The sequence below is a fragment of the Canis lupus genome, chromosome 31 (genome assembly GCF_048164855.1).
Source record: "Canis lupus baileyi chromosome 31, mCanLup2.hap1, whole genome shotgun sequence".
In the NCBI taxonomy this organism is placed as follows: domain Eukaryota; kingdom Metazoa; phylum Chordata; class Mammalia; order Carnivora; family Canidae; genus Canis; species Canis lupus.
This window is the reverse complement of record NC_132868.1, coordinates 20,501,348-20,515,835: the sequence shown is the minus strand read 5'-3', so window position 1 is coordinate 20,515,835 and position 14,488 is coordinate 20,501,348. Positions and strand designations below refer to the sequence as shown.

The 14,488-nt window shown below is 46.0% G+C and overlaps 1 protein-coding gene across 7 annotated transcripts in view; it reads left to right on the top strand.

Annotated features, from left to right (window-relative positions):
• DGKG (diacylglycerol kinase gamma) overlaps positions 1–14,488 on the top strand; it is a 205,568-nt gene that overhangs the window by 73,607 nt on the left and 117,473 nt on the right. For 6 of the 7 annotated variants that reach the window (XR_012021836.1, XR_012021837.1, XR_012021834.1 and 3 more), the window contains 7 exons: positions 810–884; positions 1,541–1,663; positions 6,153–6,270; positions 8,042–8,130; positions 11,211–11,327; positions 12,344–12,436; positions 14,035–14,094. Coding sequence is in view for 1 of the 7 variants with exons in the window: in XM_072807745.1 (XP_072663846.1) it covers positions 810–884; positions 1,541–1,663; positions 6,153–6,270; positions 8,042–8,130; positions 11,211–11,327; positions 12,344–12,436; positions 14,035–14,094 (675 nt within the window). In the remaining 6 variants the exon portion in view is untranslated. The remainder of the gene's footprint in view (positions 1–809; positions 885–1,540; positions 1,664–6,152; positions 6,271–8,041; positions 8,131–11,210; positions 11,328–12,343; positions 12,437–14,034; positions 14,095–14,488) is intronic. The other variant, XR_012021838.1, reaches the window with a different exon arrangement.

Sequence of the window (14,488 nt, the reverse complement as noted above, 5' to 3'; positions counted from 1 at the left end):
GGAGACACACAGAGAGAGGCAGAGACAGGAGCAGAGGGAAAAGCAGACTACCTGCAGGGAGCCCAATGCAGGACTTGATCCCAGGACCCCAGGATCATGACTTGAGCCAAAGGCAGATGCTCAACCACTGAGCCACCCCAGCATCCCACAATTCTGTGAGGTTTTAAATAAAGCCTGACCTCAGTACCAAACAGAAGTCTCACTCACCAGGCAAAGGTAGCCCTTATCAATTTCCTGTCCACAGAGTCCTGGACTCATGGCTGGAGAAGATGCAAAGGGAAGAGAGATACCCAAAGGAATCTGAGTCATAGTGCCAATGGCCTTACCCCTCGCCCCCTCCCACACACACTGACTCCTGAGGAATATAGATGGATCTCATGTTGCTAAAGCTGCAGGAATGAGGAGAGATAAAAGAGGGAGGAGTGAACTACCTTGGTTTATAAGTGTTTAGGAGACAAGAATCCACAAAGGAGAAAACAGGGGTGCCTTCAATGCTGAGTCCAAGTGCAGAATTGAGGAAGGAAGGTGAGTCCAGGGGGATCCAAGAAGAGGTCAGTGTACAGTGAGTTTTCTTCATACCTCTGGTTTATCCATGTTCTGTGCTTCTTGTGAGCATCTCCTCTGCACAGAGCTTTGTGGTCAAGGCTGAAATAACGAGCAGAAACAAACGGTGAGCTCCTTAGGAAACACCAGTACGTTACACTGCTGCTCCTCACGCTCTGCCCTGCCCATCTTCCCATGGGGTTTGATTTTGAGTCTTGCTCTTGAAAACACATCTTCAATGGTTCTCTCCTCTTGATGTTTTCTAGGAGATGGATCGTATTGTCAACCAGATGCTTCATATCGCCCAGTATCTGGAATGGGATCCCACGGAACTAAGGCCTGTAAGTTTCCAGAAGTAAGAGGAGATGTCCAATAAGCTTTCAAGATGAAAATAGGACACTCAGGATACAAATGTTTACTGTGTATGCTTTCCCAAACTCACCTCCTTCTAGGCAGCTTCTCTGGGGTCTTATACTCCCCACTTCTCTGATATTAAAAATGAAAGACATAATTCATATTATAATACCTAATAATACTCCCTAACCTTTCCACTAGAACCAAGTTTTCATAACAGGAGTTCAGGGAATTTTGAGCTAGAATAAATTTTAAAGATTTTCTCAATCACCAGATAATATTATTAATAATAATTACATTTGGGGACTCCTGTGAGTCAGGTATTAGAATTTATCCCCTATCACATTTTCTCTTACTGTCACTACATTGCTACACACGTAGCAATGTTATTTTCATCTTGTAGATGAGAAAAGCAGAACCCAGAGAGTAGAGGTGGCTGGCTGAAGGCCACACAGGGCAGGGCATGGAACCCTGGCCTCCTCAACCCAATTTGCTCCCTCACTGCTCTGCTCACTGGGAATCAGAGGACAAAAGAGGTAAAACACAGACCAGATCACACAGAGCAAAAGAGAAAGAAGGGGACAGAGGGAGGCAGGGAAGCACAAGATAAAAGTGTACAATTGTTGCTCTTTGGGTTCTGCAGATACTGAAGGAGATGTTACAAGGGATGGACTATGACCGGGACGGCTTTGTGTCGCTAGAGGAATGGGTCCATGGAGGGATGACCACCATCCCACTGCTGGTCCTGCTGGGCATGGATGACTCTGTAAGTCAGCAAGCCTGAGCTCAAAGAGTTCTTGCCTTTCAGAAGCATCAGGTTCCACTTAGAAGCTTAGATAACTTAAGGAAGTTATGTCTATATATGGCCCTGGCTCCTACCTCAACTTCCCCGTGGACACACCATGTGCTCTAAACCAGCCCCAAAGTCTTCTCTTTCTACTGTTGGTGCCTGGCATATAGTCATTCATTTGACAGAGGACGTTTACTAAATTAAATAAAGCTACTGTTCTGAGCACTGCAAGGGGACACAAATACAATACTCCCCTATCAGAAGCTTAGATTCAACCAGGCAGGGGGAGAAAAAAGTCAAGGGAGAATTTCATCTTTTCAACAAATTAGGTTAAAGTATGCTAAGAGTGTTGATGAAGGAAGGAAGGGGAGATACTGGTCTATCACAAGGTAGAGGGCGTTCAGTGACGCTGTCTTATTTAACCATCAAAATAACCAGATTAGATAGATATTTTCCCCCCAATGTATACAGATGGAAAGCTGAGATTCTGGGCCTATAGGGTAAAGGAGGAGCCAGAATTTATTTGCACTGGACTCCAAAGATCCCAAGCTTTCTAAAACCTCCCACACTGAGGAGTGAGAAAGAGGGAAGAAGCTTTGGAGGTCCTTTGACCTGCCCGGAAGTACATGTGGGAGTCTGATATCTCCTTCTTGAGTGTAAAGTTCAGGTAGAAAGCCCTTAGAGGATGTTCGATCTGGTTCTCAAGGATGGGTATGATCTGGCCGATGGAAGATGATAAAAGAAAGAGTTTATGGCTGGGAGAAAAGCTTGGTCAAAGACCTACATGAAAGAAAGTTCAGAGTGTATTAGAAAAACCTCCCAGGTTTGTCAGAGTAGGGGGTATGTAGGAGGCTTAAGGTGAAATCAGTGGTAATATATGCCTGCATCTGACCTAGTCCGCTTATCTTACAAGGGAAATAACTTCCATATATGAGGTAGGAAAGATAAGAACTAGAAGTACAAATGGTGACATTAAGCACATACCAGGACTGTTGCACAGGTTGTGTTAACCACCTCTTTGAGATTGCTGAAATGCGGTAGAGAGGAAGTTCAGCTGGGCTAGCCTCTAGCTGGCTATCATTACCCATAATGTCTCTGTCTGACAGTTGCATAATTCAGAAGTGCAATTCATAAGCTGAGCCTCCATTCCCAACACTCAAGAACGAAGAATCCTGCAATCATCTTAGCATGTCCAGTTCTTCCCAAGTGCTAAGTAGAAATCCGGGAGCCAGGAGCTAGCTATACAACTTCTGCTTCTTATTCCTTAAGACCCATGAAGTCGGAGCTGGAAAAGATCTTGGTGATTCATGCTCTAGCCTCTTCATTTTACAAACTGAGGGCCACAAAGATAAAGACTTGCCTTAGGACACACACCTAGTTAGTACCAGAGGCCGATCTCCATATTCCGGAAGAGCACACCCTTTATTCAGTGATTCCTTATCAAGAACCTATCAAGTGTAAGAACCCACAGGAGCTAGGACTTGGGGTGGTCAGATAAGGAGGGCATATTTTCTGCTCCGATACTTGAATCAAAGTGGAAGTTCCAGCATATCTGTTTTTTTCTCTAAAACATGGGAATGGAGATGAGACATTTTAATCACGAGGAAGCAATTTCTATTTTCTGTTCTGTTTTGGACTTGCTAAGTCCAAGGTGTCATGCAATTCTTTGCATGGAGGGGATCCACTATCATATGGCTGGAAGAGGGAGAGAGAGCATTATCCCCAAAGGAGCATTAACCCCAAAGCCCCCCAACCAGATGCCAGACCAGCCTTGCAGAAGACCATAATTTACACCAGTAAAGTGGCAAGCAAAAGCAAATGTGAATGTAGTTTTTATTAATAAAGCTTTATGCATTTATTTTTAAATATGCACTAAATTGTAGTTTTTACATTTTATAGTCAAGATTCTGAAGAAAGCATCCCTCAGTGTCTTAAAAATCACATGGTTCCTTTGGCTTTTTCAAAACCCACACGTGGCCACTAAAAAGTCTGAGATCTCTGAATGGCACAGTTGCATAGGAGAAGCAGTCTGTCTCCTGGGGAAATTGTGACAGCACATAGACCCTGGCTGGCACAGGAGAGGTGCCGCCCTCACCCTGTAGCCTCCGATGTGCAGAAATGAAAGGGCCACATGATGGCGCTATAACCCAAGCAGAAATATTACTTTAGCCTTCATCTGGGTCTTTCTGCTTCTAACTAACCCTGTGTCCATAAAAATAGTACCTGAGAAAAGGAAAGTCAGCTGATTTAGTTAATAAAGGGATTTTCAGATAAAATGACAGTCCTTCGGGCTATATGAAGAAGCAGTGCTGAAGAATGTACAATTTCACTCCTGTCCATAAAAGAAAACCCTAGATTGATTGTATAGGTAGGGGAGAAGGATGTAAGGAACATGGGCTCAAGCCAGCAAGACTCCCAGTTATTAAAATCAGTCGCTAGTTATTTTATAGTGTTGGACTATTTATACAACTTCTCCAGGACCCCTCTTCTTCATTTCTGGCGTGGGTGAATACCTACCTCCTTACACATAAGGAAACACTCTGCTTATTTTGCCTTCCCTAGTGTCTAACATGGAGAGAAATTTAATAAAAGCTGTAATTCACAATGTAGTAAGCACCAAGATTAGAAGCTTTACTTACATTATTTCATTTAATTCTTACAAAAATCCTCTGAGTTAGATGTTTATCAAATGAAGAGATGAATCAATATTTTCATGAATCATTTAATCAACTAGTAAATCTGTTTGCTAAAGTGGAAACCATTAAATAAAAAGATTTTAATTCTGTAAAACTCAGATCTTGAAAGAAGTAGGGTTTTGAGGTGGTGAGAAGAAAAATGCTTAGCCTTCCCCAGGGAGGAGACCAGCATTTGGAAAAACAGATGGGCTTCTCCAAAGACCATAAGGAACACAATCTGGGCACAGGAATGGAGCTGGCTGCTGTGGGCAGCCCAAGCCAGAGGTGCCCAGAAGTAGGAACTGGGTGGGAGTTCGGCACGCTGGACCCTATGTACCTGTCAATCCTCCTTACCTTATTGCCACAGTTCTTATTGCCCGTAAGACCAGCCCAAGGGTGTTAGTCTTTTGATGGAAGCCATTAGAAAAGTTTAGGGACAGCATACATGGAGGCATGTTCCTACAGCCACAGCCTCTAGTGACACTGTACTCCCAGAGCTAGAAGTGGGAAGTTCTGGTATTCCAGGGAAGGTGTGTGATTGTGTGAGGCTTGGCTCATCTAGTTGGATAGGATGAATTGGCTTCCGGGCCAAGTCTGGAGGAAGTAGTTTAACCCTCTCTCTGTCTTTGTCTCTTTGCCATTTTATCTGTGCACAGAAAGTTGAGGGAAGTACATTGCTTTTGCTAAGTTGCTTTTTCTTGCTTATAAAACCAGCACATGCTCACTGTAGAAAATTTGGAAAACACCAAAGATGGGAGAAATTCGAAATTAAAGTAAATCTGTAGGGCTGCTAACCCCTGTTAATATTTAGTGACATTTCTTCCCATCCAAGATCTTATTATATAAAAGTGAAGCTATAATATATCATCAGATTTGCAATCTACTGCTATCACTTAGCATTGTACCGTGAGCACATTCCCACGCCAATAGATATTCTTACTAATATCTTTTTGATGGTCACTTAAAAATAAATCATATGGATGTACCACAACTAACCTTTGGATAACTTTGAGATCTTCAGGATATTTCCAGTTTTTCACTATTTTAAACAATGGTGTATTTAAACATCTGGCAGAGCACCAAAATGTTCATCTTACTTTCAAATATTATTTCTTTGTGTGTGGGGGGGGAGGTGCCTGGGTGGCTCAGTCGGTTAAGCAGCCGGCTTTTGATTTCAGCTCAGGTCATGATCTCAGCATTCTGGGATCAAACCCCACATCAGACTCCGTGCTCAGGGATGAATCTGCTGAAAGATTCTCTCTCTTCTTCTTCCTCTTCCCCTCCCTCTGCTCATGTTCTCTCTTTCACAAATAAATAAATAAATATGTAAAAAATGTATTTCTTTAGGACAGAATCCAAGAAGGGGAATTTTTAAGTCAAAAGTTACAAGTAGTTAAAAATGATGACAATGGATGGATGGATGGATGGATGGATGGATGGATGGGTGGATGGATGGATGGGTGGATATATAGTAGAAGATAGATTAAAAGTTTGTGACTTACCTTCTGCCAGCCATATAGGAGAGGTCTTATTTTATCCCCTGTATATACATTCCCACTCAGGAATATCTGAGTTTTTAATATTTGCTAATTTTAGAAACAAAGGACTTTGTTTCGATTTGTGCTTTTTTTTTTTTAAAGGAACCCCTAAAACAGTTAAATAAATGAGTATTTTGTTTTCTGTATATGAGAGGTCTTTTCCGAAAGAAGGAGGAGACCTGTGGGAGACGCTCCCTGGCTTCTGCTAGCAGGGGGCTACCGTTCAGCAGCTCATTGCCCTTATCCCTGCAGGGCTCCAAGGGGGATGGGAGGCACGCCTGGACCATGAAGCATTTCAAGAAGCCTACCTACTGCAACTTCTGCCACGTTATGCTGATGGGTGTTCGGAAGCAAGGCCTGTGCTGCGTTTGTGAGTAAACTCCCTTCACCCCCCTTCCCCAGGAACCGCCTTGCTCTGCACATATGGAGGGAGAGGTTGGGTGTTTCTGCTTCCTAGTTTGAGGGACCAACAGCAGGGAATAAAGCAAGAGCTCTCTGTCCTACTTTTGTTTTGCCCCAGTCAAATGGACACTGTCCTGTTGTCGGAATCCTGCCATGGGCCCTAGAGCCCTAGAAACAAATTGTTAATGGTCACACATGATTTTAAAACATCTCATGATGGGGATCCCTGGGTGGCTCAGCAGTTTAGCACCTGCCTTCAGCCCATGGCGTGATCCTGGAGTCCCGAGATCGAGTCCCACATCGGGCTCCCTGCATGGGGCCTGCTTCTCCCTCTGCCTGTGTCTCTGCCTCTCTTTCTGTGTGTCTCTCATGAATAAATAAATAAAATCTTTAAAAAAATTAAAATTAAAATAAATAAAACATCTCATGCTAATTTTAATTGGGTCTTGCTAGCAAATGTTTATTTTGCTGAAGCCAGGTGTTGGTTATTAATAAACAATATAAAACTATTGTGTAAGCACAATGGAATTTAAAACCCTCCATTTGTTTCTCTTTGTAATCCATTTAGTAAAGTCAGACAGGAAAGGAGGAAAAAAAAAAAAACAGGTGAGAAAGGAGGGAAGGAGAACAGAGAAAGGAGGACCACGGGAGAAAGATGGAGGGGAAGGAAGGAGAAGGGGTGATGTTGGAAGGAGAGTGGAGACGGGAGGAGGAGAGAGGGGGAGAGACTACAGCACAAAGGCTTTATAGCGCCCAGGGCCTGCGATGCAGAGTCCTGCCAGCCACCTTACCATATAGGCAGCAGACACTCCGCCTGGACTCACTGGAGCCCCAGCAAACTACTACTATAGGAGAGCCCTTGGGTGAGGTTCAGGCTGCAGAACCATTTCATCTGAGCATGCTCACATGAGCTAGGCAGCACGTGACCTGGCCACAAAAGTCACCTTGGCAGAGCTGGACCCCCAGTATGCCAAGAGCCAGCATCAGTGGGCTAGTGCAGGGGCCACCAGTCCTTCTAGCACCCAGTCACCTCCAGCTCCCACACTCTTCTTAGAGAACAGCCCAGTCTCATTCCTAGTGGGTTCCAGGCCTGTGGGCCTCTGCTGTTCGCATGGTAGCAAGAAGTGGTAACAGCCACAATGATCACGTGTGGAATAGCTGTTTGGACACAGAGACACAGTGAGTGCTGTCTACAGATGATCTCATCTAATGCTGTGAAAGCCTTGCAAACAGAAAGAGAGGCAAGTTTATCCGGAATTTTATAGAAGACCCTGAATTTCAGAGAAGCGAGGAAAGCTACCCAAGGTTATGGCAGAGCCAGAGTTCAGGCCCAGGCCTGCCTGCCTCCCAAGTGAGCAACACCCCCAGTCGTTCTGTTTCCTCCTCCTCTTTTCTGCATGGCATGGGCATATAAGAGGAGGACTCCTCATGTTTCCTTTAAGCAGAAAATGCTTTTCTGGGGATGTTTTCTTCCTGCACTTGTGCTCCTCGGTGGAAAGCAGTGTGGTGGGGGAGAAGGTATAAAACCATGTCTGGGAGAGAAGCGAGGACTGTCTTCTCACTGAGCAACTGTTGACTATTTTAAATTTCCACTAGGAAAGCCAGCTCCGTATGTCCCTTGCCTCTGACTGGCCTCTCAGAGGGAGGCATGGGACTCAGCTGGAGTGGAGGTGGGCGGATGGCTGGACCAACCTGGGAGGCGACTTAAAAGCACTTTCCTTTTTTTTTTGTTTTTCCAGACTGCAAATATACTGTCCATGAACGCTGTGTATCCAAAAACATTCCTGGATGTGTCAAAACATGCTCAAAAACCAAAAGGGGCGGTGAGGTTAGTGCTACCTCTTGCCATGGTCTACTGCATGCAGCATCCCAGGCAACATGTCCATCACCACAGATTCCTGGGCAGAAAGTTTTATCCAGTCCCTTCTCTGCCTCAAGGACCCCCTTTAAATCATCCCGTTCATCCATCAATCCATCAGCATCACCCTGGTGCCCACTGTGTGCCAAGCACTGTGTTAGGGGGTATGCAAGTTACAAGATGGTCCCCAGCCTGTTCCAGAACTGTGCAGTCTCTTGGGAGAGAGACAGACAAAGCAATACTACATACAAAGTGAGATGTATGATGACAAGAGGGCTATGTGGGACAGAGTGGAGGCACCAAGGAGGAGGCCAGGGAAGGTTCCACATAGGAAGTGGCATTTGAGTTTTGTCTTGAATCCAAATCAGGAGGACTTCACAAGGCATCAAGGAGGCCAGGGCACCCCAGGCAGAAGCAGCCTTGAGCGCAAGGCAGAGACATGGTGTATTCGAGGATCTGTACTTAGGTTGGTGTGACTGGGACAGAAGATGCTTAGAGGGAAGTGACAGGTGATGTTCTCTGAAAGTGCTAGGTCCAGCCTGGGGAAGTTGTCACAAGGCCAGCTCTGGAGTCAGAAGGGGACCCCCTACATAGCAAAGAGGCCTCTGAAGAGCTTTAAGCACATGATGTGATGACTGGGTTTGTGAATCAGGTTAACTCCTCTGACCATGGGGCAGGAGAATGATCAGAGGGGGCCACAGAGCTCCTCCAACAGTTTAGGCAAGAGGCAGTGCCTTGTTGAGGGCCGGCCTGGGGTGGGGTCTGCACTTGCTACACTCAATACACTAATGTTCACACTATAGCACCATGGTGGCTGTCTCTACTGAGGGTCCCCTGGCCTGCTGGTTGTCGCATATTTTGATTGTCATTCTGGCTGAGGTAGAGGAGATGAAGGGAGAGTTTGAGACATAATTTAGAGGTAGCACCACCAGTACTTGGCGATGGGGACATAGGGGATGAGAGCGAGGAACAGGTCAGGAATGGCTCCCTGGTTTTGAACTTAGCCATTGGGTGATGCCATTTATAGAGTCTGGAAGTAGACTCTCCTTACATTTAGCAGGGAAAGGACACTCTTAGATCCTGCAGAGGGAAGAGTCCATTCAACCTGAGTCAGGAGATGATTAGCAGCAGGAAGTAGCATCCAGCTCTCCACAAAAGGACTCCTGAGAAAGAAGGGCACCTCCACAACACACATGCATGCCCCATGAGACACCGCATGGTCCCTTGTCTACTCCTGCAGCACGCCCATACACACCTCTTTTCATGTCCATACCTTTCACCAGGATGCACCGTGTACCTCCTGGGCTCAGGCCCTAAACCTACACTCTGGCCACTTGCACACACACAACAGAGGAAGGCCACTGACGGGCCAGTAGGGCACATTCACAACCTTCTGAATCTCCAGGGGCAACCCAGGTCCTTCACCATCCTCTTCTGGGATCAGAAGAGGATGGAGAAGGCAACGTGGTGGTGGGACACAGCCATGGACTTGGAGTCAGAAGACCTGGCCATGAGTCCCTACTTGGCCACTTACCAGCCTTGGAACCCAGGGCTGGTCACTTAACCTCTCTGAAGCTTCATTTTTATCTCTGCAAAATGGAGATAACCAGAATCTCAGAGCAAATTCAGTACAACCGTATAGATGACAGGTTGATCACCAAACGGGGTATTTTATACCAGCGGGGATGTGCAGCAGAAGGTGAGAAGCTGCAAAATAAACATGACACATCTTCTAGAGCAACAGTTTTACCAAAAAAAACTTTAGTGGGGAGGGCATAGTAACTTAATTGATAAGTAATTTAAAAACTTTTATGTAATACAGATAAGGATGGTATCATGCAAATATCTGATGTGTTTTTAATATTGTGTTTGGAGTAGGCACTTCAGGCTATGTCCTCACATTCCTGTGGAGTCCATATTCTCTTTATTCTGTTGTTTGGAGTGCCCTGCTAGAAAATTTTGAGAAGTTCTGTAGAAATCCTAGATGGACCTAACTGAGGGCTTAGGCTCCCAGAATTTGGTGTCATGGGGCAGTTTGGCTCCACTTACACACACACACACACACACACACACACACACTGATTTTCCCACCTGCTTCTCAAATTCCTGGGTTGTCCTGGTGGCATTTCCGGGTTAGGAGCAGGTACAGCCAGCCCTCCAGGAAACAGATATGCAAGCCACTGGCTGCTGAACCACACTAATTTCTTTGGATTTTTGTTCTGTTTTCCTTCTAGAATGCTTCTCAACTTTAGCTGCACATTATAATCATAATCATACAGAGTGCTTTAAAATAAACTAATGATGAATCCTGTCTCCAGATACTGGTTCATCTGGTCTGGAGTGAGGGCTGGGCATTAAGACTTCTAGAAGTTCCCAGGTGGTTCTAACAGGCTGAGAGCCACTGGTCTATAGAAGACGGGAGGGGAAAGGGAGTTATCTCTCAGTGGACACCTCTCAAGGGCTAGAACTGTGCCAGAGAGGCTCTTCAAAGGGCACTATCTTTTTTAATCCTCCCCGAAAACCCAGAGGTGGGGCTTATCATGCCAATTTCTACAGATGAGGGACCTGAGACTTAGAGAGGTCCAGGAACTGGCAAGGTCACCCTGCTGCAAAGTGGAAGATCAGTGACTCCAACCAGCTCTGTCCCGGTCCCAAGCCCTCTAGTGCTTCCCTGCATCGCGCTGCCTTCCAGAAGAGGGCGCACACAAGCACATCACTCTGCAAGGAGTTCTGCAAGACAGACAGATGGACTGCCAGACAAGATGCTGTTCAGAGGCTTGCTTGCCAGGGTGAATGAGCTATTCAAAGTGCAGGCCTAGTGGCTTTTCGTCTACTTTGATTAGCGTGATGGTGGTTAGGCAGGGAGGGACCAAGTCAGTGCAATTCAGCAAAGCAGCCCCGTGCCCACTAAGTACATCCTCTGAACAGAAAGCGGCCCCTCTGTACCCCCCCAACCCTGTGCTCCTCCCAGACCTTTCTCCTCCCAGGGCCCTGGGCCCTGGGCTGTGGCTCTGCAGCCTTCCCTGGCATCCTTCCCTTCCCTCCTGCAGGTGATGCAGCACGCGTGGGTAGAAGGGAACTCTTCCGTCAAGTGTGACCGGTGCCACAAAAGTATCAAGTGCTACCAGAGCGTCACCGCGCGGCACTGCGTGTGGTGCCGGATGACGGTGGGTTGGCGCGCAGGGTGGCCCTCTTTCTTTTCAGTGTGTTTTTGCCCAAGCTGCAGCCAGGGAGCAGTGGACATCCTGGCAGAGGGCGTGAGCAGAGCTCAGGGAGCAAGACTGGGGGACACAGAGCCCCCATTGAGTGCTCTAATGGTGGCTCCAGTGAATCTCCAGGCCGTCCAGAGGGAGGGCAGCCCCGGATCCCGGGGAGTGAGAGCTGCTGGAAAAGAAGCAGACCAGTCCACTGCCTGTGTGGCCAGGCAGCTGTGAGCAGCAAGCCAGACCAGTAACTTTTCCACCTGGGTGTCATCTGGGGCCAAGGGCACAGAGTAGGAGCAGAATTAGACACCAGAGCCCTTGTTCCTCAAGGCATCAGCAGAAGGCACACCCCTTACAGCAGCCCCACTACCGGGGCCAGAGGCCTGCATCTGCCGCTGTCACCACAACAAAGGTCCACGTCCCCCCCAGGACACCTGAAGCTGCCCATCCTGCCTGCCAAAGCAAACTCTGTGTCATGTCTTGTCCCCTCAACCAGGTATCAGCCTCAAAAAGGATGTGTCTCCACATCAGACTGTGGAGATCAGATCTCTTAGAATGCACAGGTGGAGTTTTGGACTTTACTTCCAGCCTCTTGCAAGTTTGTTCAACAAGATCTCCTTCCTTACAGAGTCTCAGAGCCTAGGGAGCAAATGTCCAAAGGGGTTTCTGGAATCCACATGGCGGTGCCACGCTGCAGGGACCCAGGCCTGCCCATTGACCATTTCACTCCAGCAGTTGTGGACAGCACTCTGTCTCCTTTCTCTGCCTGCAGCCAACGTGGAGCCCCTGACCACATGTGCTCATGCGTACGCACACACTCACACACACACATACACACATGCACCTGTACTGCCAAAGCCAGCAGTGCATAAGAATTTGGGGGAGCATTGCACAGTTGCCTCCCCAGCAAACCTCTGAACCCTCACACCTGACATTGCCTTGGTCAGTTTCACTCACTGTCATCTTCATTTTTCCTCTAGTTTCACCGCAAATGTGAATTATCAACATTGTGTGATGGTGGGGAACTGAGAGATCATATTTTGCTGCCTACTTCAATATGCCCTGTGACCAGGGTAAGTGCTGCCATCCAGAAGACTCTGGGGCTCTGGTCTCTCCGGGTTCACGTTTCAGATGTAGGCAGCATTCAGAGGCTCACATCCCTCCCTCTGTGGGACTCCTCACAACTCCTAGGGCCTCCTCACAACTCCTAGGGTTTGTGTTTTCACTGCAAGTTTGAAAGGTTCCCGCACTCATCAGATTGTGAGAAAAACTCCTCTGACTGGCCCCCCCTGCTGGCCACCTAGCATGCTCTGAAATGGCCCATTGAGGAAAGCAGGTACCTTCCTCCTAGGCACCTTGCCAACGGAGCACAGCTGCAGGAATTTGTCACCACCTGCATGTGGCTAGGCCTCCTGGGCCTCCCTTGTCCCTATCAGCCTGCCTCTTCTGTCTAAACATGAACCTCTCTCTGCCTTGGGGATTCCCACCTAGGTGTCCCCACCCTGTTTGGAGATGAAAGCAGGAAAATTAAAATCCCTTTATCTCCAACTGAAACTTTTTGCCTCTTGTGTTGGAGACGCCTCTGACCAAATACCAAACACCTTAACTGTCCCCTTCTGTCTCCAAGATGTGGCCAAGTCCCATTGATCTCTCCTATCTCACCCTTGACTTGACCAGCTACTTTTTTGTCATGAAAAAAATTGAAGGAAAAACACTACTTTGGAAAACCAGTTGGCAGTATCTACTGGGTCGGAAATACACTCATTCTGTGACCCAATATGCTCTTCTGTGTATCTGCCTGAGAAATATGAGCACTTTTTTACCAAAAGACCTGCATAAGAATGCTCATATTGGTTTTGTTCAGAACAGTCAAAAACTAGAAACCAACTAAATTAAATAACTGCTGACAGCAGGGGTTTGAGGCATCTCCATGCAATGGAATACTACATTGCAGTGGGAAAGAGCCATGCTCAGCCAAAAAAGCATGGACAGCCTCAAAGACACAATGCTGAACAAAAGAGGCAAGACTCAGAAAAAAAAAAAAAAAAAAAGACATTCCCTATGATTTCACTTGTGAAATTCAAAAGCCAGGAGTTATGTACTTGAAGAGACCATAGTTATAAGGGTATATATATATATATATTCATCAAGCTGGAGATTGAGATTTGAGCCATATTATATGAAATAAAAATTTTGCCATATTATATGAAATAAAAATTTAAAAATAAATATGGAAACAAAATAGAACAAACAAAACCAAGAAAAATGACTTACTCACTATCAGATCCTTTAGACAGTGCTTACCAGAAAAGCCAGATCTAAGACCATGCTTCCCCCAGTTCTAGCTTCTAAATCAACAAAGTAGATTTCTGCCAATTTCAGAATTTCTTCTCACTAGATCTGTTCCAGGGGCTTGAAGTTAAAGTCAGAGCAAATAATGACAGAGGCCTGGGGAGTCCTAGAGAAACCCAGAGGAGAGCATGGGTTTTTGTTTTGTTTTGTTTTGTTTTGTTTTTAGGCTCAAAGCCCCATTTTAAAAAACTCTTCCCCACTCTACACTGGTTTTGTATTGTCTTTCTTTATATTAACTCTTTGTTTTTCTTCTGATCTTCTCTCTTTTTTTAATTACGGCATTTAAAAATATATGTTTGTCTTTCCTCTCTTGTCACAGGACAGGCAAGGTGGAAAGTCTGATGGCAGCACATCAGCCAAGGGTGAACTTGTAATGCAGGTACCTCAGCAAGCCCTAAGTCTGGTTTCTCATTCTAAGTGTGTCCAAGCCTGCAGGGAGGACAGGGTTTGGGTTCTAGAGAAATAGATCTCAACATTTGCTTTCTCATATGATCGATTATATAATTACATCACACAAGAGGGACACTTTATTTCCAACTTGTGGAATTATCTTTGACCACTACACTGTTGGCAAGTGGTGAAATGGGAGGTTGGCTGATCCATTGCTGGTCAAGTTAACTTTATCACCCTTTTAGGAACAAATTATATAAAACTTACTGAAAATATACAACGGTTTTTCCAAGACTATCAGGCTGTCTCTAGAATGCGATCTGCCAAAACAAAATTAGCCAGATCCAAAAGTTCTTCTTCATCCTTAAATGTCTACTTAGGAA